Source organism: Oryx dammah, unplaced genomic scaffold (assembly GCF_014754425.2).
Source record: "Oryx dammah isolate SB20612 unplaced genomic scaffold, SCBI_Odam_1.1 HiC_scaffold_27, whole genome shotgun sequence".
Taxonomy (NCBI): Eukaryota; Metazoa; Chordata; class Mammalia; order Artiodactyla; family Bovidae; genus Oryx; species Oryx dammah.
In genome coordinates, this window is record NW_024070211.1 from 14,546,581 (window position 1) to 14,570,319 (window position 23,739).

General features: G+C 53.7%; 2 protein-coding genes across 2 annotated transcripts in view; one reads left to right on the forward strand and one right to left on the reverse strand.

The window, feature by feature from the left end:
- Positions 1-7,791, forward strand: part of HDAC1 (histone deacetylase 1) — a 33,249-nt gene extending 25,458 nt beyond the window's left edge. The window contains exons 5-14 of the mRNA XM_040228035.1: positions 1,615-1,753; positions 2,211-2,352; positions 3,411-3,503; positions 4,730-4,838; positions 4,920-5,060; positions 5,665-5,773; positions 5,872-6,002; positions 6,220-6,372; positions 6,924-6,972; positions 7,246-7,791. Of these exons, the coding sequence (XP_040083969.1) occupies positions 1,615-1,753; positions 2,211-2,352; positions 3,411-3,503; positions 4,730-4,838; positions 4,920-5,060; positions 5,665-5,773; positions 5,872-6,002; positions 6,220-6,372; positions 6,924-6,972; positions 7,246-7,273 (1,094 nt within the window). The 3' untranslated portion in view covers positions 7,274-7,791. The remainder of the gene's footprint in view (positions 1-1,614; positions 1,754-2,210; positions 2,353-3,410; positions 3,504-4,729; positions 4,839-4,919; positions 5,061-5,664; positions 5,774-5,871; positions 6,003-6,219; positions 6,373-6,923; positions 6,973-7,245) is intronic.
- A 192-nt stretch (positions 7,792-7,983) lies between these two features.
- MARCKSL1 (MARCKS like 1) lies at positions 7,984-10,398 on the reverse strand. The gene is made up of 2 exons (XM_040228036.1): positions 10,070-10,398; positions 7,984-9,257 (listed from the first exon to the last, which is right to left on the reverse strand). The coding sequence occupies exons 1-2, from the start codon at positions 10,154-10,156 to the stop codon at positions 8,748-8,750; spliced, it is 597 nt and encodes a 198-aa protein (XP_040083970.1). The 5' UTR covers positions 10,157-10,398; the 3' UTR covers positions 7,984-8,747.
- Positions 10,399-23,739: the final 13,341 nt, after the last annotated feature.

Consider the following 23,739-nt stretch of genomic DNA (forward strand, 5'->3'; position numbering starts at 1 on the left):
TGTACCAATGAGGTCTGTCTTTTAGGCCACTGTCCTAGTGAGGCTGACCTGTGACCATGTAAAATGGTCCTGTGGGTTTTTACGTTAGGTCCTTAAAATGTTATTCTGCTTCAGTCTGAGGCCAGGTTCAATCTGACATGGTATAGATATGTGTCCTAGCCTGTCCTTTCCTACTAAGACATCCTGTATACAGGAACTCCCTGCAGACCTCATGGGGTTGTTGAGATGCTGAACATAAAAGTAATTTGTGAACTGCAAAGTGCTGTAAAAATAGGAAGTGTCATCATCTGTGTCTTACAAAAGAGCACGGTCAGAAACACTTCCCACGTATCTCCCACTTCCATTAGTAATATCTACGTTATCTCTGGGATCACCCTACCATTTCTTAACAAATATTTATTTTTCTGTGATCATTGTTTTTTCTCCTCCCCTCTCCCTACCACCTCCCAATATAATCTCAGAAAACAAAGAAGTATACAGAGGAAAAAAACTGACTGCAATCACACTGTCATGGATAACCATCATTACCATTTTGGTGTTTGTACATCCATGCTTTTTCTTTGTGCATGTATCCAGACAAAACATATACTCATCTATATTTTACAAAAATGTGTATGTATAGTTTTGTGCCTCCCTACTACATTTTTTACTTAGTAAATTTTTTTTTTTTTTTTCCGGTCATGCCATGTGGCTTGCAGTATCTTAGTTCCTGAACTAGGGATTGAACCTGGGCCCATGGCAGTGAAAGTGCGGAGTCTAACCACTGGACTGCCAGGGAAGTCCCTACCTAGTAAATCTTTGAAATTTAGCTGTAATAAGGTTTAGCATGATATCCAGTGGCTACATGATTATTCTATGTTATAGACCAACCTCAGTTGATATAATTAGTCCACTCAAGTTGCTGTATGTTGGTGTTTTTTTGTTTTTTCTACACCATGCAGCGTGAAGGATCTATCTTAGTTGCCTGGCCAGGGAGTGAACTTGAGCCCTTGGCAGTGGAAGCATGGAGTCCTAACCACTGCACTGCCAGGGGATTCCCTCACGTTTTTATTGCTGTTAAAGTCGTACTGCCGCAAAGGCATTTGCACACATGGTGTGTATTTTTCTCACTTCTTCTTGGACCTATTTGTACTTCAAGCCTCTGTCTACTACATTTGGTATCTTCAAAATATTTTGACCGTGAACCACAGTAAGAAATACATTTACACTTAAAATCCAGGTTATGGACGCACTTGCACACACACATCCTCTCTTGCTCTGCAGCTGGTTTCACAAAAGAGTAGTTACCTTTACTGTTACTCTGCTATTTTTATTCTATAGTCTATCTCATTTAAAAATATATATATATATATACACTATCCATAGCCCACTAAACCAATTTTAAGGCCTATTAGTGAGTTTTACCACTTTCAGTTTGAAAAACAGGGTTTTTAGAGTAGCCAATATTGTGTTTATTCCCATTGGAGTAGACAGAGGGAGAGGGTTAGCTGGTGAATTGTACAGTTCAGCTGTTAAATAGGCAGGTCCTATCTCTCACTGGGTTCCCATGGTTTTTTGGGGAAAGGAGAGAGAGGGACTTTGTGACAGGCTTGTGTTCTTTCTTCCGGTGCCCAGCAAGTGCCGTGAAACTTAATAAGCAGCAGACGGACATCGCTGTGAATTGGGCTGGGGGCCTACACCATGCAAAGAAGTCCGAGGCATCTGGCTTCTGTTACGTCAATGATATCGTCTTGGCCATCCTGGAACTGCTAAAGTATGCCTTCCTGGCCTTGTCTTGGAGGAGCACCTTAGGCCAGGTCCCCACTCCCTCTCCCCCGGGCTTGCCTCCCTAGTTTGCCTTTCCTAGCGGCGTGCCGGCTAGGATGTGTTCGGTGAGTGTCTCTGGCCATCCTCTCCTTGACGAGGCCTTGATTGGATCTGAGCCCACGGCAAGATCAGGGGCAGGTGCTGCTCAGATCCTGCCTCCAGAATGTCTCTGTGTGGCTGGAGTTGACCCTGGCTGTAGAGTAGGAAGATCGGACTTGGTCGGCTTGGTCAGGCCTCTGGAGACACCCTGCCGCTCTTCCACCTTCCTTCAGCCAGTTTCCACGTCTCTGGTGCTTAGAGATACCTGAGGGAGGCAGCCAGCCCGGTAAGCTGGGACCTGGCGCCCTTGGCGCGTCCCACTCCCAAAGAGCCCCCAGAACCCCCTGACCCCCTTCTGATCCTAGGTATCACCAGAGGGTGCTGTATATTGACATTGATATTCACCACGGCGATGGCGTGGAAGAGGCCTTCTATACCACAGACCGAGTCATGACTGTGTCCTTTCATAAATATGGAGAGTACTTCCCAGGAACTGGGGACCTACGGGTGAGAACTCCCTTCAGGGACCAGCCAGCTCACCCTCAGCTGCCAGCTCTAACTCTCCTGTCTCATACCACCAAAACCCACTTCCTGCCTCTTCTGCCATTTGGAGACCACACACCTGCCACGCTCTTTCCCTTTCTTGTTCTGGAGGAAGGGAATGATGGAGCATACAGGGTTGTGAGGGATGGGCGCCCCCTGACTCATTGCATTTCCTCCTGGCCACAGCTGAGTTGCATTACACTGTTCAGATGTCCTAGACAGCTTGAATTTTAGGCTAGAAATATCAGGTACTCTCCCACAGGCTAGGAATTGGGACCTTTGTGGACCAATTTAAGGGTTATTAGTATTTTTAGGTTACCTTCCCCTTTGACCATCTGACTGAAAGCTGCTCTCTCCCCAGAAATGTACATGAGATTTTATGTTTGATATTGAATAAGTTAATAGACACCTCCTCCTACTGAAGCCCATCCATGGACCTCAGGATAAGAATCCCTGGAAGCTAATTCATTAAACTCTTCTGGCTTGTGTTAGCATGGATACAATGAAACCATCCACTTTGTCATCCCAGTGGCCCTTGGGTGAAAAAGTGGCATTAAGTCAGTTTGCTATGGCAAGCGTTAGAATAACTGAGCATTTACAATTTTGAAGAATTCTTCTTCCCTTTCTGCTTGCTTTCCACACCTCCGTAGAGCTGACGGTGGGGGAGCAGAGGAGTGAGCAGTAAAGTGTTCTGGAAAAGGGTTGCTGTGGGGTGGGTGTTAATTCTGTGGTCCAGCCCCCACCTTTAACCCAGTCATGCTGTGGGGGTGGTATATTCAGCCTCTGGCCCCAGAAATGATTCTCAGCCTGAGTGCAGACTCAGTGGTTTGTCCAGAGACGGGAGCTAGAGTTGTCCCGCCAGTGAGGGGAATGGTGCTAACTTGCTCTGTCCCTGGCCCACCTCATGGACCCAGCTTCTGTCTCTTAGAACCACTGCCTCTTTCCTTAGCCTTCCAGCCCCTACCCTTGAGCTTCCTCCTAGCTTCATCTTTCAGTTTTACTTTAATGTCCTTCTTGATTAGGATATTGGAGCTGGCAAAGGCAAGTATTATGCTGTTAACTACCCTCTCCGAGATGGGATTGACGACGAGTCCTATGAGGCCATTTTCAAGCCGGTAAGTATTATGCTGTTAACTACCCTCTCCGAGATGGGATTGACGACAAGTCCTATAAGGCCATTTTCAAGCCACTGGGCTGTAAATGGGATTGGTCTAAGGGAGGGGTAGCAAAAGCACCTCAGGGGTTTCTCCCCAAGAGAAGCTGGCTGGAAATGAGACGGGGTTGAACCCTGGATTACATGCTGTATGGCCAGTTGAGAGGACAAAATTTCTCCAAGTATATATCTGAATCTTTTATCCAACACTGTTGTTATACAGGAATGTCTAAGGCATGATCTGTGTCCTTGAAGACCTCACAGTCCATGGTGTAGTCCATGGTGTGGGAGGCAGGCACATCCCCAATACATGTGGTTAATGCTGTTTTTGAGGGATGACCAGAGGAACGAGAGAGAAAAACTGCTGCCTGAGCTGGGGAAAGGGTAGTCAGAGGTGATTTCACAGAGGTGGTGACATTTGAGCAGGACTCTGAGAAACGAGGAGTTACTCATGTGAAGAAGGAGGCGGGGGGCGGGTGGCAGAGGGAACAGCTCCAGCAGAGGCGCCAATATGTAGCATGTAGGCCTGTATGATGTGGGGAGGGGTCTTGAAGGATGTGGTAGAAAATATTTGTTGGGTTAGTATTTCAAAGGGAGCTTTGAAGGCCATGCTGAGGAGTTAAATCTTCACCTGTGAGCAACAAGGAACCAGCCATTACTAGAGTAGTAACCTGGTTAGGTCACATAGTAGTTTAGCAAACACCAGGTGCCCACTATTGATGCATACCTTGTAGTAAGGGTGGCAGAGAAGCCTGAGTTGCAGTCTCTGTCCTCAGTCACATTGGAATCTGGTTGTGAGAATGAGATATACAAAAATGAGGCGGCTCTTTGTAGTGTGAGGCTCAAAGTCTGTAGGACCAAATGCATAGAGCAGATGTAGCTAAGGGTCAGAAGAGCTTGGAGCCAGTGGTCTTGGACCTAGAGAGCAGGGAAGGATGTGGGGAATTATTAAGGAGGCTGTTTTAGGCTCAGGATTACTAGTGCTAGAAGACTCCTGGAAAACTGAACAAAGTAGGGAAACAGGAAGCCCAGATTGGCTCTCCATTTTCTCTACTCCTCAGCCTGGGGAAGAGTGAAAAGGCAGGAGTGGCGAATAAGGAACAGAAGAAAGTGCTGCACCCACACTTTTCAGCCTGAACCCCAAAAGCTTTTCTTGAGGCTGGTGGTGACCAGGTTGTGTCCTTTCAGGTCATGTCCAAAGTAATGGAGATGTTCCAGCCCAGTGCAGTTGTCTTGCAGTGTGGCTCTGACTCCCTGTCTGGGGATCGGTTAGGCTGCTTCAATTTGACCATCAAAGGTGAGTCCAGGTAGCATAGAGATGGGCGGGCAGGGTCCTGCTGGGTGCTCCTGTAACTTGGCACCCCTTCTCCCACCAAAGGGCATGCCAAGTGTGTGGAATTTGTGAAGAGCTTCAACCTGCCTATGCTGATGCTGGGAGGAGGTGGCTACACCATCCGCAATGTCGCCCGGTGCTGGACATACGAAACAGCTGTGGCCCTGGACACGGAGATCCCTAATGGTAATGGCTCCAGGGCCAGACTGGTCCGGGCAGTGCGTGAGCTCCTGTGTCCTTGAGCTCACACCCCCTTCCCGCTGGCTCTGCAGCGTCTCCTTTTCAGACTCTGATTCTGTTGCTAGCCTCTTGTGATTTTCAGACCATAGCCATCAGTTTTTTCCCGAGTCCTTTAGCTGCCCCTGTCCATTCTCCCTTGACTTTTGGTCTGGACAGAATTATCAGTAGTTATAGCTTTGGAATTCATACTCTGTAGGGTAATTGGGGTAGTGAGGGGGAGAGTACTCTCAGTGAATATTACCTAAATTTTTCTAAACCAGGGGCGTCAGCCTTCTCCTTATACACAGGCACTCACATACACACACCCAGACACCACCGGTGTGGACCCTGGAGAATGGCTTTGGCTTTTAAACACTTGAAATCAAAAATAAAAAATAAAAAAAATAAACACTTGAAATCCTATAGGATTTCCCAAGTCTCACCCCATCTTAAAGGCATGCTTCTGTTTGATAGCTGGGCTGACAGGCCCAGATAAACCTGCAAATGCTTTTCTCAGGGTTCCATGGTGGCCAGATCTCTTAACTCTCTCACCTGCCCCCACCCCAATTAGAGCTTCCATACAACGACTACTTCGAATACTTTGGACCAGATTTCAAACTTCATATCAGTCCTTCAAATATGACTAACCAGAACACTAATGAGTACCTGGAAAAGATCAAGTGAGTATACCCCCACCCCACACACCCCTAATTGAACATTTCAAGCTCCGGTTGGTTCCTGATCAGAGCCCAGCCAACCTCTCTACCATTGGCCATAGACAGCGGCTGTTCGAGAACCTGAGAATGCTGCCCCACGCACCTGGGGTCCAAATGCAGGCCATCCCTGAGGACGCCATTCCAGAGGAGAGTGGCGATGAGGATGAAGAAGACCCTGACAAACGCATCTCAAGTAAGACCCAAACTTCGGGGGCCTCTGCCTCCCTACTCCATAGGCCCTTGTCCAAGCTGCCCAGCTGTTGAGAATCCCAGTGCTCGTACCTGTAGGAATAATTTAGAGTCCAGGTCCCTTTCCCTCGGTGTCTTTTGCGGGAACGTGCAGAAAAGCATTCTTTGCTGAGAGAAAGAATCTGCTCTCTCACTGGAATGTCCCATTCATTACCTCCCAGTCTGTTCCTCGGACAAACGAATTGCCTGTGAGGAAGAGTTCTCCGACTCTGACGAGGAGGGAGAAGGCGGGCGCAAGAACTCTTCCAACTTCAAGAAAGCCAAGAGAGTCAAAACAGAGGATGAGAAAGAGAAAGATCCGGAAGAGAAGAAAGGTGAGTTTGGTTGGGCCAGGACTTGGGTCTTGAGCCCCAGGCTCTGGAAGATGAATTTATGTAGGGCACTGTGGGGGTGGGGAGCTGACTTGGCACTGTCAGCTCCTTGGGGTACTCCCTCAGCTACATGGGCCTTCCTGTGGTTCCTAGAAGTGGCCCACAGAACAGCTACGTGGGCCTTTCTGTGGTTCCTAGAAGTGGCCCACAGAAGAATGAAACTCAATTCGTCATCCTCACTGGCTGATAGAGCCCTGCCAGGTTCCAGAGCCAGGGACATGCCTGGGCTCTCCTTGGTCAGGCGGGGCTCTCACATACCACCCAAGCCTCCCAGTGCTTCACCCGTTTCCCAGGGGGCTGCCTCCACCCACTGGGTTTAGGCTTTAGCAGGCTGGGAAACCGGTCCAACCTGTTTGTTCTCTACAGGTCTAGCTGGGAGGGCTTGGGACGTACTTTTCTCTCCACTGAGCTGTGATGTTGGGAAGGGGTTTCAGGAGATCCCATGAGTCTTTCCGGGGGCCTGCCCTTGACCATCCTGCATTCTTATGTTCTAGAAGTCACAGAAGAGGAGAAAACCAAGGAAGAGAAGCAAGAAGCCAAAGGGTGAGGAAAATGTCTGTCTGCTCCCTGGCATTGGAGCACCAGCCCCTTTGTCCCACCACACCAAGAGGGAAAGCACAGGGACAGCTGGTCCAGCTTACAAAGGCCTCTTTCAGGGACCAGTCTGTTGGTTTCTGCAGTTCTAGGCAGAGCTAGGAAGCTCTAGCCTTCAGCAGTCACCTGGGCAGCCAAGGGCCTGAGGAAGTCACTGTGCCCTTCCTTTTTCCGAGGCCTCTAGGGTGGGTTATCTAATGCCAGTCTCTGCTCTCTCCACAGGGTCAAGGAAGAGGTCAAGTTGGCCTGAAGAGACCTCTCCAGTTCCGGCTTCTTGCCAAATCCCCACCTTTATCCCACAGCCCTTCAGATTTTATATTTTCTATTTCTCTGTGTATTTATATAAAATATATTAAATATAAATATCCCCAGGGACTAGACAGGAACCAGGGCCCTGAGGTCAGGGCACACATTACTTTTCTAGTAGTTGCCTTGCAACCCATCCCTCCAAACTCTTGAACCCTAATGGGTACTGGGTAAAAGGGATCCGCTTAAGCAGCCATAGGACAAAATCTTGAAGTGCCTGCTTCGTAGCTTTGAAAAGGTGCCCTTGCTGAGCATTTGAGAAGGGGTGGCTGGGTCTTCAGGGACTCCCTGTTGTTTTTAGGCTCTTAAGGTAACATCAGCCATTTTTAGGTTGGTTCTGTTCTCATGCCTGCCCTCTCTGTCTTCCCCCAATTCTGCAGGTGAAGATTGGTAGTCTAGTTTTCATTTTGAGATACTATATTCATTTTTGTGAGAATCTTTGTAATAAAATGGTACATTTCTATACTCTCTTGAGCTCATCTCTACTCTGTAGTACCCCCTGGGTTCACGTCTCTGCCCTTCTGGTGTCCATGAGAACCTGGGCAAGCCTTCAACAAAACCCCAGACTTACCTGTCTAATCCCCCCATCAATGCTTGAGGTTGGCCAATCTTCTCACCTTCACCCCCAGAAGACCACTCATGAAAAAGCACCACTAAAGGGACAACATTTATTCCTTTTTCAAATGTTACAGTAAAACCAGGTGGAAGAGAATGGTTTTAGCAGTTAGAAAAAAAAAAAAAGTACAAATCTGGGGTTTGGCCATTAAAAGTTATTTACAACAATGGGAGGGGGAAAAAAGACAACAAGAAGTTGTTTCACATTACAGACCTCCCGCCCACCCCAAAGCTTAATACTTGCTTACCAAGTCAAAAAAGGAGACACGGGTTGATTCACAAGCTGGAGGTTTGAACTTGAGTAAGACATTTATAAAAACCTAGACAGGGGCAGTGTTCTCCCCAGCCCAGGTGCCACTAGGCACAGCACAAGAGACTAAAAACTCAACAGGGGAAGGCTGGACACTCAGGGTTTGGGAGTGTAGGCACCCCCACATCTGGCTCAGGGATTTGGGGAGTAAACAAAACCTACTTGGAAAAGAATTGGGGAAGAAAACCAGCAATTGCCTTCGGCACAGGTGGGGACAGGGAAGGAGGTAGGGCCAAGGGCAGGAGCATTTCACATCACTAACCTAACTTGGGAAAACTGCAAGGGACCATCTTCAACTGGCCTTAAGAGGAAGACCAGATGGATGATGGGAGAATCCACAGGAGGGAGAGAAGGAGAGGAAACGTGGCTAGGGGGCAACAGCCCCTTCCTTTCTGGGCACAGGAAGGCAGCCGGGGCACCAGGTCCAGGCAGTGACCTCACAAGGACAGCACAGTTTTTGCAGCTTAGAGATCACCCACCTGCCCCCACCCAGCTACTCATTCTGCTCGCTGGCTGGTGCAGGGTCACTCTCTGGCCCCGAGGGAGTGGATGGCTCTGCGGCCTGGGGCCCTGCCTCTTCTGTGTCTCCTCCCTTGGCGGCAGCGCTGGCCTCTGCCCCTTTGGCCTGGGGCTCCTGGCTCTCGGGGGTGGCAGCAGCCTTCCCTTCCTGGGCAGTGCCCTCCTCGCCGCAGGCACTGATCTCCCCCTGCTCCTGCTCTTCCTCTGTGGGTGAGGAGGCAGACGAATCACCCCCACCCTCCTTCCGATTTCTCTTGAAGGACAGGCCACTCAATTTGAAAGGCTTCTTGAAAGAGAATTTCTTCTTCTTCTTGGGGGTCTCCTTCGGGGCGACTTCCCCCTTAGCCTCAGCGCCCTGGCCAGGGGGTGCTGGCTCGATGGCATCACCGGTGGCCCCTGCTGCCTCCTCTGTTCCGTTCACGGGGGGCGACTCCCCTTCACCTTTGGGGGATAAGTCTCCATTGCTTTTCACGTGGCCGTTCTCCTGCAGGGCAGAGAAGACCGCAATGAGGGTCGGGGCTCTAACTCCCCTCCCCCAGCCCACCCAGACATCGGGGTCCCGAGTCATTCTACTGCACGCACCCCCAGAGCCTAGTTGTAGCCTCACCTCAGCGGCATCCAGTCAAACCTCTCCCTCCTGCCCCGCACAGGGATACAGAAGCCGCGACCGGCAGGAGGCGCTGGGGTCTCGGGGCCCCCCACCCACCTCTCCCGGGGCGCGCTCTCTATTCCGCGCAGGACCGCCCGAGGCCGCGGATCCCGGACGGGCGGGGGAGCCGTGCAGCCAATATTGGGCGGGAAGCCGCCCCGGGGCGCTGTTCCCTGCACCTGGACGGCCTATTTTCCCAGCCGCAGGCTTTGTGTAAAAGGCCCCCACCCACCGCAGGCTCTCCTCACATCGCGGCTCCTCCCTTCAAAAAGGCCTTGGGATATTGAGGTCGGGTCTGCGGGGGGAGTGCCCTCGCCTCCGGGCACCCGCCCCGCGGCCCCCGGGCGCCCCCTTGGCGCGGCCCAGAGGCGCCTTTGTTCCCCGCGCGGCACTCGGGGCGGCCGGGGGGCAGCGCCGGGGGCCGGGGCCGCGAACAAAGAAGGCGGCGGGGCCCGGCCGGCGCCCCCTCCCCGCTCCTCCCCTCGCTTCGCCCGCGGGGGCTGCGGCGCCGAGAACAAAGGGACCGGGCGGGGGAGGGGGCGCCGCGTGTCCCGGGCCGGACAAAGCGCGCGGCCCCGGACCGGGGCCCCAGAGGGGGCGAGGTACGGGAGGAGGGGGCCGGGTCGGGCCGTGCCGAGCGCACCCACCTGTCCGTTGACCTTGGCGGGGGAAGCGCCTGCTGCCTCCTCGGCGGTCACGTCGCCCCGGGGAGCCTTGGAGCTCTGGCTGCCCATGGTGGGGGGTTCTGCTGGGGGGGCGCCCGGAGCCTCCCCGGGCTCGCGCCGCAGGGGATAGTTCGGTCGGGTGGGCCTGGCCGGCGGAGGGGTGGGGCTCGCGTCTGAGGGGGAGGGGTATCGGGGGTAAACCAAGCTGACCCCCGCTCCGCGCCCGACCTACTGGCTGCGCCCACCACCGCTCCGCTCTGCGCCGCGCCAGAATGCCGCCTGCCGCCCGCCGAGTCTCCTATATATATGCGCCCGGAGCTCGGGGCGGGGCCGGACATTTAAATGAGCGCCCAATCAAGGGGAGGAGGCGGACCCAGGCCGCGGGCCCCACTTGCCCGGTGGGCGACGCTGGCGGTCTGGTTCCCCAACCCACTCGGCTCCCGGGAGCAGGTGGGGTCCAGGGCGGGAAGGAGGGAGGCGGGTCCCTACGCGAGGTGGGCAGAGAGGGGGCTCCTAGAGGAAAGAGAAGGGAACAGTCGTCCCCTCCTCTCACCGTCCACCTCTCAGGGTGGACGCCCTAGCTCCTGAAGTGGCCCCCATCGTCTTGGTCCCGCATTGGCAAGCTCTGTCAGTCTCCCCCTAGAACTGATCGAAGGACTCACATGCCCAGACTCGTCAGCCGGCGGACTCCAGAGAATGTGGTCATGGCAGCCGCAGGGCCCTAGCGGGGTTCTGTGCCCCCTCAGGCCTGGAGATGGGTCCGAGGTCCCGCCCACGTGCTGCCCGCCCCACCAGCCTGGGAGGTCTGCCCCGCCGCAGGGTTAGTCTGGTGAGTCTGGTGAAGTCGTCCCTCATCCCTCCTGTCAGTCCACTGGTGGCCAGTCACACTAAGCCCCCACAGACAAACTCACCTTTGGTCCATCTTTTCTCAGACCCATGACAAAGTCCCACCTGGGGTATCTTAGTGGGTATCTCCATCCCCATTAGAAAGCTGAGGAGCCTGAGGCTCAGAGACCTGGACATAACCTGTCTGACTTCAGCACTCCCCAGTCACATCTGTTCCCCTACATCAGGGTTCCCCCCAAGACAGCAGAGGAAGCTCAGGAGAGGGCTCAACAACCTTTAAAACACTCCAGTTCCTCAGGAGGAGGGGCCTTGGATGGTCCCTTGAGGCCAGCCCCCAAGCTGCCCAGTCCAGCCTTCAGCCCTGCCTGAGTAGGGGAGCCTGGAGACAGGAACAGGGTGGAGGTGACTGGAAACTGCACCTGGAGCCTCTTGCCACTGGTCCAGGCCAGGGGGAACCCCAGAGTCCTGGCTGGCCCCGGATGTGTGCATCCGGCTGCTGCCCTCAGCCCCCAGGAGGAAGGAGATGGGGGCTGGCGGAAGCCAAGTGTTGCAAAAGCAAGGCTGTGTGTCCTGGACAGCTCAGCACGGCCCTCCCTTGTTCCCTCCCTCCTACGAGTAAGGTCTCCTGGGAGGCCTGAGGCTGTGAGGTGTGGAGACACCCCAGGGCCTGAGAAATCAGGAACTCCCACAGATCTGACGACAGGGCTGAGATGACTTCTACCTGCAGCGCTCACTCCTGTAGCCTCCACCCCCACCCCTACTCAGAGACTACAGAATACTCTCGGCTTCATTAATCCCCTGTTTTTCAGAGTGGACAGATTCAGAAACAGAAAATGACATGTCCAAGGGTACACAGCAAATACCAGTAACAGGGTAAGACAGAGTTGGAGAGACCTGTAAAAAGGGGCTGTGGGCTATAAGGAAAGTCCCGGAAGCAGTCTCTCTTGAGATCTGGGGCTGCCTGGTCAGAGTGGGAGGCAAGAAGAGCCAGCTCTTGGGACGGGAAGGCGCACCATGCCCTACGGCAACTCACTGACAGGACAGTGACCTCCACCCCTGCCAGTAAGGGATGGACATCGTGACCCGCATTTCTGTCTTGACCACAATAGGGGACCCACAATGCTGCCAGGCGCTGCCAGCTCCGGCTGGCAGAGCTCAGATGAAGGCTGTGTGAGTCCCGGACGGGTTGGAGTCAGAGGTTAAGATCCCAAGACCCCCAATTTCCAGGCTCTGCTCTGGTGGGGATGAGTGGCATATCGTCAGGATGATCCCCGGAGGAGAGGGGAACCATCAGGGGCTAAAGGATCCCGAGTCCCCAGAGCCCCAGGAGGAGGCTGGTCCACAAGGGAGCCCTGCATCCCCCACCAAACATGGAAGGAGGCTGAGGAGGGGGCACCTGAGAGCTGAATCCCTCAGCAAATCCAGGTCCCGGCTGAATTCAGCTTCTGGAAGGGGGAAGAGGCTTGGGATGCTGCGGGGGTGAGTGGGGGTGGTACGGCAGCCCCACAACCCCCTCCATCCACACTGCAGCTCCTTTCTCCCCAGCTGCTGCCAGCCCAGACAATGCGCCCATTGTTCTGTATCTCCAGGGGCCTGTGTGCAACTGTGTGTGTCTGTTTCTCTCTGTGTGTGACTGTGTATTGCTCTGTATCTGTCTGTGTGTGAGAGAGACTTTGTGACTCTTGTGTGTGTGTGTGTGTGTGACCAGGTGTGTACTTTTGTAGTTGTGTGAGTCCGCATCTTTGTTTGGCAGTGTGTATTAAGGGTGAGAGAGAGAGGCTTGGTGACTCTTGATGACTTTCTGAGACTTTCTGGGTGTGTGTGCCTGTCTGTCCTTGAGGTTGGGTTGGTGACTGGCTGTGACTGGGTGTCACATGAGCGAGTGGCTACTTTGTGTTTGAGTGGCTGTGTGTGCCTCCGTGGATCAGATCGTGGTGATCAGGACCTTTGAGATGTGAGCTTTTGCCAGGACAGAGTGGCAGGGGCAGGAGGCATGGGGACTCTGAGATGGACAGGGGAAGGGAAGCTGAGAGGCTAGACTTTCCCACATCTTCCATCTGTCCCAGTTCTCCCATGAAGGCTCAGACCCTGGTCCTGGCCTGAGATGCTCCTAGTCCCCATGGACAGAAGGGAGTGGGGCCCCAGGAGAGCCCTGAAGGGGGGTAGGGAAGGACAAAAGAGAACACCACCTCATAAAGACGGCTGTGGGGGCACGGGAGGGTCCTGTGGTGGAGATCAGATTAGACGCTAGGTGAGATGTGAGTGGGCAGGATCTTATCAGGAATGGAGGACGGGACTTCCAAGGGGAGGGACCAGCATATGCCAAGGCCTGGAGAGGGGAAGAGATACCAGAGGACGGCTAGGTCCCAGTGGAGACCTCAGGAATGGTGACTTGGAGCAGCCCATTTCCCAGCCCCAGGGTCCCCATCTCCTTCCAGGGAGGATCACCTGGACCCAGAGACTTTCTAGTTGTAGCCCCAGCTCTGCCTTCCGCTTTACCTGTCAGCCAGCCCTCCCTCCTCTCGGGCCTTGGCCTACTCATCTGTGCAGTGACAGCTTGGCCTCTGTGATTTAAGTGCACAGAGACTGGAGTTCCTCCTTCTGCTCCTACGTGGCAGAGTGTCAGCTGTGAGTCACGCCAGGCCCCTGCCCGCAGGGGTTTCCCACTGGGGAGGCTGGCAATGCCTTAAGAGGAGAAGAAAGAGCCAGAGCAGGGTCAGATGCGAGACCTGTGGGTTGCATGGAAGAGGGCCCTCTGGGAGGGCCAAGGGATGGAGGAAAAGCTTCCAGTAGCACAAGGGAACAGCAAATGGTCTGTGTGGAGTGGGGATGAAGGCAGAAGCCTGTTCTAGAGCAAAGTTAAAGAGACAGGGTTCTGGGATCTGGGGACTGGCTGGTACAGTGATGGAGTGGGGACATGGGAGTGAAGATTTCTGAGTTTTCTGTTTGGGGTCCATGATCCCATGACTGAGAGAGGGAATCAGAGGAAAATAAAGCTGGCAGGGGGTTGTGGAATTTAACCTTGTTGAGTCTGAGGTGCCCAGAGAAAATTCGGGGGGCCATCCAGGAGGTAACCTGTACGCTTCAGCACATAGGCATGTGATCATGTTTCCTGAGCCAAAGGCCAGGGGCTGGCTAATGACCTTAAAGGGATAAAAGACAGAAGGTTTTAAGTCAGAACTGACCCCAGGAAATCTGGATCTCTGATTGCTGCTAGTAAGAGGGTGACTGGAGCCAAGCAGTGCATGAGGTCACCCAGGAAGTCCTGGGGCAGTGGGAGCTCTGCCATTAGCCAGGCCAGCAGCAGGAGAGGGCCCCAGGGAGGGAGTCAATGGGAGGGGGAGGAGAAACCCTAGAGCGCAGAATCATGGGGATCCTTGACCACTCGGGAGAGTTTTGAAAAGGCAGGAATGACCAACAGTAATAACCATAGCTGCTGCCAATACATGCCTGCTACACCACTGCGTGACCCAGTGTTCCCCCTCTATAGAGGTGGACTCTGAAGCCCAGCCAGGTGGAGTGTTCATTAAGCAGAAGAGGAGGTCAGGTCTAAGAGAAAGTGGTTTCCAGGAGTTCTGAGGAGCGGCCTCCACAAAGGGTCTCGCTGCTTTTGGTTTGGGAGGAGACTTTAGGGATGTCAACAGGGAGCGCATGGCAGCTGCAGGACCGGGATCCCTGGAACTGGACTCCCCAGCACCCTGGGTATGCTGGGTTCTGGCTGGGTTGTTAGCAGGCCAGTCCTGGGCCTGGAACCTGAGTCTGGATACTGGGCACCTCTGGGACACTTCCCTGGAACCCACCGTCCAACCAGTCACCACATCACAGAGACAAGAGATCTGGAAAGTTCCCTTTCAGGATTTTAGGCCACTCAGCCCTTTTATTTCTCCCTTTCGCTCCCTCTTCCCCTGTTGTGTGTGTGTGTGTGTGTGTTGGCAGTGGTTGTGCAAACTGGACAGGATCCAGCCACTATCTAATAGAGCTGTCTCTCTGGGGCTCAATTTCTCCAATAGCTAAGAGGTGTGTAATCCCAGCTCACCTGCCTATCTCCCCCAGGCTCAATGAGGTCACCAGAAATTCAACCCAGTTCTGGGCTGCCCACGGCCTCTCCCTTGCCTCTGCCCCTCCCCTTTTCCCAACTTTCAGTTTCTTTTCAGATCCTCAACACCTTTAGGGGGAAGAGGTGGCCAAACCAGTGGAATGTGGATTGCTAACAAGTTTCCAGCCAAAATCCCCCATTTAGGGGAAGTCCTTTTAAAAGGGAAACTGAAACTCTCTCCTAGTCTAGTGCCAAGTCCCACCCCTTCCTCTCCACATAGCTCAGATCTTGCCCCATCACCTCTCCCATTCAGCCTCCTCCCCCAAATGATTTGGATCCAAGCTCCAACCACCTGGACTCTGGACAAGTCCCTTCCCCTTACTGAGCCTCAAAATGCCCACTCCATACAGCAAGGACATCCGGCGCCACTTGGGTTGTGGCAAGGGTTCAGTCTCTGACTAGAAGAACCTTCAAAGTCAACAATGCGATGTTGGAGAAGACTCTTGAGAATCCCTTGGACTGCAAGGAGATCCAACCAGTCCCTCCTAAAGGAAATCAGTCCTGGATAGTCATTGGAAAGACTGATGCTGAAGCTGAAACTCCAATACTTTGGCCACCTGATGCAAATAACTGAGTCATTGGAAAAGACCCTGATGCTGAGAAAGGTTGAAGGTGGAAGGAGAAGGGGACGACAGAGGATGAGATGGTTGGATGGCATCACTGACTTGATGGACATGAATTTGAATAAGTTCTGGGAGTTGGTGATGGACAGGGAAGCCTGGCATGCTGCAGTCCATGGGGTCTCAAAGAGTTGGACACAACTGAGCAACTGAACTGAACTGAACTAAAGGGTTCAGTAGGTATTGTTGTGTTGAAGCAATGGTAGTGGTAAAGAACTGGCTCCATCACGTCCCAGCTATGTGGCTTTAGGCCTGCTCTGAGCCTCAGTCTCCATATCTGTAAAATAGAAATGATGATTATACCCACTTCTCAGGGTTATTGTGAGATGAATGACCTAGTATCATAACATAAAGCTCTAAGAACTAAGCACCTGAGGTGCCCAGCACGTGGGAAAAGTTGACAATGTTCCTAAGTGTGATTACGTGAAATCCTGGGCCAGGGCCATTCTCTTCCCTTCCTTCCCTAGAGAGAGGAGATTGGTGTCTAGGACCACCCTGGGATAACCTTGTATCCCCTCCATCCACTTTCTTCCTGGGCAGGTGGTGGAGGGACTGTTCTAAGGATGCTGAACTGTTCAGAGCGAAATTTACTGGGCTCAATCAGTTCCTTAAATGGTAAAGGAATCTGCCTCTCCCCAGAACCCTGAGGATTCCCTTCCTTTTCTCTCACACTCCAGAAGTATCCCCCAGGGACCTTCTTTTAGTGATTTTTCCCAGAAAAGACATACTATGGACACCCCTTGACGTGCACATCATCTGTCTCCTCGCAGCTCCTCCTCACACTCTCCTTCCCTCCCATCTGTCTGCATAGGGGGGTCTGGCATTTTTGGGGACCAGCCTGCAATGCTCCAGGTTGTGCCTCAGAGATGGGACTTCCAGCCTTACTTCCCTCCTCTTTCTTCTTGGCCTATTGATCTTCAACTCTCTTGGGTTTTTAGGTCCTCAGGGCTGACCTTCTCCTACCTCAGGGCCTTTGAACAGTCTGTTCCCTCCACGTAGAATGCCTCTTTCCACTTCTCTACTTGCTGAATTTCTGCTCTTCTCTTTCTCTCTCTCTTTTTCTTGCCATGTGGCATATGGGATCTTAGTTCCCTGACCAGGGATCCAACCTGTGCCTCCTGGAGTGGAAGCATGGGGTCTTATTACCCACTGGATCACCAGGGAAGTTCCTCTGCTTTCTCTTAAACCACTCCCAAGGACTTTCCAGATTCCCCAGGAGGAAGAGATGGCTCTCCCACCATACATTCCACACTCCTGGGCTGGGAGTTCCCACTACTCAGCTGCCCAAACCAGGAACCTGTGCTGCATAACCAGGCCACCGCCATCAGCTCATCCTCCCCTGTCTCCATTTCCACGATTGGCCCTTCTCACCAATGGACCTGGGCCATTTCATCAGCCTTCTCACTTGTCTCTCTGCACAAGTCCAGCCCCTCCATTCATTCTCCTCTACCTGAGAATTACTTTCCAATAGCGGGTGCTCAATGAATAATCTGTTGACAGATGGAGTAAATGAGTGAAGGAATGAATGAAAGAAATGTAAAATCAAATACATCCTGCTTGGCTTCAAACCTCTCTGTGGCTCCCTACTGCCCTCAGAGGAAAGTCTGTGCCTTACCTTTGAGATCCTCACTGACTCCCCATAGCACACTCTGGGCTTTCCCCCAAGTTCTAGCCTGCTCTCCTTCCTGTATTCACGTGCAATTGTCTTTCTTCTCTGCTGTGCAAGAAGGGATGTTGAAACAATCCATGATGGGAAGAGATGGTAGGAACCTGCACTAAAGAGAGAGGGGAGAGTGAGCCAACACCAGCACTTCCTGGGTTGGACTAGACTCTGTTCTCGGGGCTGCGGACTAAGAGCAGGGCCTTGGAGCTTCAGTTTGAGATGCCTATTAGCGTCCCTGTGGAGACATCAGGCTGGCAGTTAATGGATTTATGAGCCTGGACTCCAGAGGTGAGCTTTGGAGGCCTCCCAGATTTGAAGCCACAGGACTGGACAGGATCTACTGAGAGAAGCGGCTCAAGAAGACACCGCCAGTGCCTCTCCAGCATTGAGACTCTGGATGGGGAGCCAGCAGTTGGATTCAGCTCATGGGCAGAGAAAGGAAGAGAACCAGGGGCAGGGTATCCTGAAGACTGAGGGAGGAAATGGCTTCTAGAAGGAATGTGTGATCTGTCAGGTCAGATGCTGCTGAAGGTGGAGGAAGACAGAGGAGGAGAGGTATAGGAGCGGTTTGGGGGGCAGAAGTGACAAGTCTTAACAAAAGACAGGATGATGGGAATCAGGAGGGAGGGCCAAGGATGGTGCCTGAAGGTCTGGCTTGGGAAATGGGGGGAAGGAGGTGCCCAATCACACACAGGAGGTCTAGAGGAGGAGCAGTGGGGCACCATAGAAATGGAGAGGTCAGCTTTGGAAAAGGTTAAGTTGAGGTGCCTTTGGAATGTTGTTAGGATCTAGGCATCTGGAGTGAGATCTGTGTTGGAGAGAAGATCCCTGTATGTGTGTATCTATCTGTCTCTGTCTCTCTTCTCTGACCTTCTCTATGTGTATCTATAGGAGAATCTGTATGCTATCTTCAGCCAGATCTCTCCAGAACTCTGGCTCCCTTGGAGACCACCCTGGATGTGCCACAGGGACCTAAAGACACAGAACAACAGGCTCAGGACACAGATCAAAAAAGGACAGAGTTGGAGGCCATATAAACCAGGGAACAGTTGGTCAGGCTGGTCCAGACAGCAGTGAAGGTGGCCTGGACTAGGCAAGAGCAGAGGGCAGAAGTGGAGATAAAGTGCAGACACATTCAGGGAGTGGAGAACACCAGAGATGGGGATGAGGTTCCGTTGGAGGGAGGGGGGCTAGAGGAGGAAGGGAGCCGACTCTGGGGGCCCACTGGGTATGGGAAGTGGGGGCTGCTGTCCTGCAATTACCTGTTGATATGACTGAGACATCCCCCCAAAAGGACAGGGGATGGGTCACCAGTGGGTCTTATGAAGTGGGAGAGGGATGCTGTGGACCACAGGGCAGTTGAGTCAGGGTACCTGCCCAAAGATGGTTCAAGCCATCAGCCCCCCTCTGCCGGATCCCTGCAGATCCACTCCCAGCCTCAGTCCCAGGTAGGCCCTGCAAGAGAGTCCACAGGGGACAGGGACAGGTGCCTAGAGCCTTGGACCTAGCTGAGGGCCGGAGACCACTCATTGCCCACCAGAGTGGACTCTGAGACCCTGGGAGGGCTGCAGGCCTAGAGATGCCACAAGGGGATCATGTTCCTCCCTTGCTTTAAACCTTTCCATGGCTCTCTACTTCCTCCCAGAGCATGTCCAACCCTTCGTCCTGGTTTTCAAGGTCCTAGAAGCTCCAGGCCCAGCTAGCTCCACCTTAGGCAGAGAGCCCTGGCTGCCAATCTCATGGTTCCCTCAGTGGGATGACAGCTTCAACGACACCACCACAGCCTGCAAATCACCAAACCTTTCTCCATGCTGCCAGTTCTGCTTGCATTGCTTCTTCCTGTGTAGCTGCACCCAGGGCCTGCCCATCTGTGGAGACTCAACTCAAGGAACTCCTCCAGAAGGCTTTCCTGGGGGTCTTCCCTGGCAGCCCAGTGGTTAAGACTCCGAGCTTCCACTGAAGGGGGCATGGGTTTGACCCCTGATCTCTAGTCAGGGAATTAAGATCTCACATGCCATGTAGTACGGTTAAAAAAAGGGGGTAGTGGGGGTTTCCTGACCTCACAGAGGAGTCACTGCCCCAAACAAACTAATGTCACTCTCCTTGGCACCTTACTGAACTAGCGTATGCCTCTGCCTTTTTCTATGACCTGTGAGAGTCTGGGGAGCTGGAATACGTTGGGTTCACCCAGCATACCCCATGGGGGGTCATGGGTGCAGCGGGACATTCAAGGGTGGCTGCAAAGGTACTCCCAGCTCTGTGGGTTCAATCTAACTCAGTGTGTGTGGCTGGGGAGGACACAGATCATTACCTTCCAAAGTAGGGAGAGTCAGAGAGTGGTGAAAGCTGCTTTATTTGGTCAGTGAAGGGTGGGAACACAGAGATCCCGGAGAGGATGAAGGGACAAACTTGACCCACAGAAAGGGGACAGAGGACTGTGCAGTGCTCCTGGGCCATCTTCCTGCTCATCCTGGCTTGGGACAAGTTAACCTCGGGACCATCCTGTGATGAACCTGAGGCTATCTCCCCAGATTCCTGGAAAACAGGCATCAGTGACACTCCTCTGGGACCTGGGGCACAGGGTGTGCAGCTGAGCACACCAGACTGTCCTGGCTCCTGTGCGGCTCTACTGTGAACTTGTGGGTGTCCTTGGACAAATCATTTAATGGCTCTGAGCCTCAGTCTCCTTATATGAGGATAATGGGAACATCAATGGTACCTACCTCAAAGGTTGTGATGAAGCATGAAAAGTTTTAGCATAATAACAGGCTGAAACTAAATGTGGAATAAATATTAAGTGTTATGATTATAACTATTTTATCAAGAGACCTGGGCTGTGGTCCCAGTTCTGCCCCGTTTTCCTCTCTAGACCTGCCTGAATTTCCATCTATAAAATGGAATGTTGAAGGATTAAAAGAAATAATGGATGTGGCAGAGGCTCCTAAGATGCGTGATCGTCTTTGCCCCTCTGAGGTTCCCCTCCCTGTGGTTGCAGAGGGGTTGCCACCTTCACTCTGTCAGGTCTTTACTGGGCTGTCTGTCCAGGCAGGATCTGCTGCCCCAGGGCCAGCCCATCTCCTCCCCTCTGTCCGTGGGGCAGAATGAGAGGAAAGGGCTGTGGTTGCCCCAGCAGGGCCTGTGGTTACACAGGACGAAGGACTTCCTTCCGGACTGCAGGATGCTATCCTGGGAAGGAGCCAGAGATCGTGGGACTGAGGCTGCCGAGGGGAGGGGTTGCTTCCAGGGGGATGTCCAGACCAGGCAGGTTAGGCCAGAGTGGGCCAGTGGAGTGAATCAACTCAGCAGTGACCTCACTTCCAGAGACCTTGGAGGGCCCTGTTGAAACCCATCTCATCCCCATCCCCCTACCCCCACCCACCACCCCCGGCTCCCAACATCAGAGAGACAACAGAGAGACATAGCCAAAGGGGTATTACAAGATAGATAGCTAAAAGCAAAGGGCCACCCAAGAGACAAACATGCAGGCTGTTCCCTCAAGCCAGAACATTCTTCCCAGAGTCTGGAGTGGCTGCTCTCTCACCCTTCAAGCCTTGATCTACAGTTACCTCAGATAGGACCTCCTGGCCAACCCATCCATTCATGCACCCTTTAGTGAGCCCCTGTTATGAGTCAGGCATTGTTCTAGATCTGTGAACAAGACACAGGCTGTGCCCTCTCCATACAACATAGCACTTGGCTCACTTCATCCTTCTCAAGCACAGCGCACTGTTTATCTCTGACTTCTCTTTATTGTTGTTTCCCCATCAGAATGTAAGCTCCATGAGGGAGCCTCAACTATTCTTTTCACCAATTTGAACTCAGTGATTCAGAATATAAATCTGACACAACCCTCTAAAATAGGCCCTGATAAATACTTGCTGAATAAATGAATGGAAACAGAGACCAGAGACAGACAGACACAGAGAAACAGAACCATGTTCAGAAGTGATGCAACATTCAGAGATGCCCCCAAATGTGAAGCACACACAGACACACACGGGAGAGTGTCCTTCAAGCAGACCAATTCACTTAGGTCATTCAGCTTGGTCACCAAGCCTGGGGCTGGGGTCACTCGTCCTGAAACTGACCCAGTTGGTAGCCAAGGGCGTGATCTATTCTGGTTTCCACGCTCCCTGAGCTGGGTTCAAGTTGGCATTGTGTTTGAGGAGCCCTCTTTGAAACTCTATTCTACCTCTTTAGTTGTCTTTTGATGAACAGAACTTTTAATGGAGACGAATCTGTCAATCTCCTTAAAAAATGTCTGTGGTGGTTTGAAAAGGGCAGGGATGAATAACCCCGCAGAAATCCACGCCCAGCCCGTGGAGCCTTTTTCACTGCGGCTCATTCCCTCTGGGTCCTCGAGTTTGGAAGGCAAGGCGGTCTGACCTCGCGCCCTGAGGGCAAGGCGGACTGACCTCGTGTCCGGGCATCACCCTTCCCCACCCCTACCTCCGGCAGGCCTCGCCTCTAGGCCCGCCCCTCCGAGGTCGCGCCCTTTGCGGGCCCCGCCCTTCACCGGCTCTCGGGCGTGCCGGGGAGCTAGATCTCCCTTCCTCCTGCCCGGGTATTGGTAGTTAGTATTCTCCCGCCGGTGCTTCCACCTAGGGAGTGAAAACTGGGCCGCCAGGACGGGGGCAAATCCTGGCTCTGAGATTACGCCCACTGCCTTCCGTGGACAGTCGCTTCAGGCCCCACCCTTAACCACCCAGTTCCGCTCCCTCCTCTCCCTCCCAGGCACAATCAAGCCAGCCTATCCAACCCCTGACCGACCCTCGGGTCTGGGGATCCGCCCCTTCCACAGACCCCGCCCCCGCCGTAGGCTCCGTCTCTCCCCTCTCGGGGCCTCCGCCCCGCCCTCCCGGGGGCCTCCGCCTCCGCCTCCGCCCCCGCCCCGCCCCGCCCCGCCCCGCCCCGCGCATTCACAGGAGGCGCGGGCGCGCGCCGTAGCAGCTGGGCCAGTGGCCCTGGGGCACGTCCGCCACACCAGTGGTCCCCGGCAGCGGTAGCAGGTTGTGCGCAGGCCAGTGCCAGGCGGAGCCCGGGGGGCGGCTGCGCTGCGGGCTCATCCAGTAGTCGCCCAGGCTTCGGCGGGCGGCGGGCGCCGGCAAGACCGGGCTCCGGGCAGCCCTAGAAACATAATTCCTAGTCCAGGCAGTGCCAGGGCGTGGCCTGGGGGCGCCCGTAGGGGAGACAGGGCAGCGGTCACCCCAGGAGGCGCGACGCGCTGGGAGGAGGCGGCCGCCTCGGATCAGACGCGGCGGGGCGAGGGTCCGGATCACTCCTGGCCCATGCTGGGGAGGAGGGAGATTGGAGGCCTGTGGGTCTGAGTCTGTGGGTCTTCCCAAGGACCTGTGCTCCTCCTCCCCACTAGCTGCCAGACCTGGGGCCTTTATCTCGCCGGCACCCTACTCTGGACCCCTTCACCAGGACACAAGAAAATTCACCACCAAGTGGGCAGTCTCGGTGAATAGCATAATGTCCAGGCCGCCTGGTCCTCTTCGGCCTCTTTTAATACCTGCTGGGACGTGGAGGGGAAGGCCTGAAAGTCCATATTCCCCTCGGACCCCAATGTTTTTAGCAGGAGGCCTCAGCTGTCAGAGCAGACTGGGGCAGCACCAGGCCTTCTGGCGGGGTCTAGCCCGTGGTCTTTCTTCACCAGCCGCTTCAGGGGGAGGGGGTTGGTCACCACTGCTGGGGGATTCCCTGAGACGCTAGTCCTGCAGGGTCAGGGACAGAAAGACAAGGACAGAGGCAGCAAGAGGGGCCCAGGAAAGGTCAGCTGCTGTTTGGATTAAGCCTTCCTTTTATTTCAACCAGGGGCCTCCATCTTCTGCTTACACATCCCTGATGGTGTGCTCAGGAAGACGCCACACCTCAAAAGGCCTCACTGTTTCCAGGCTTCAGAGCTCCCCACCTCTGACCCCCGGGCCCTTACAGGAGCCTTTCCCTTGCTCCAGGAAACTCTTAAATCAGAGGCAGAAAACTCCTCAGCCAACTCTAGTTCAGAATTCTTATCTGGAAGCCAGGGATGAGTCTGTGGGTCTTCACTAAACTGTCTGCCAAGTTCAAATACACATATATTTCTGGAAGGAATCTAGAAATCTAGAAAGGGTCCCTGATACCTGTCCCACCCTCCTGCCCCCCCAAAAAGTTAAAAACCCTAACCTAAGTTTTTTTGCAGAAAGGGAAACTGATTCAGAGAGGGACAACGAAAAGCCAGCTTACTCTGCCTGCCCCTACAAAGGGTGAGACAACTTCCCTGTGCCCTTGTCCTGCTCAGGGCATGGGGTTCAGGGCTCATAGCCCAGGCTGGGCCCTGCTCCCCCATCCCCTGGGGAACATGTTGGCCCTGTGCCCTTTCCTACACTGCCAGTTTGGGCTGTTTCCCCCAGTGACTCACACTGGCTGCTGGGAAGAGCGGGCAGCT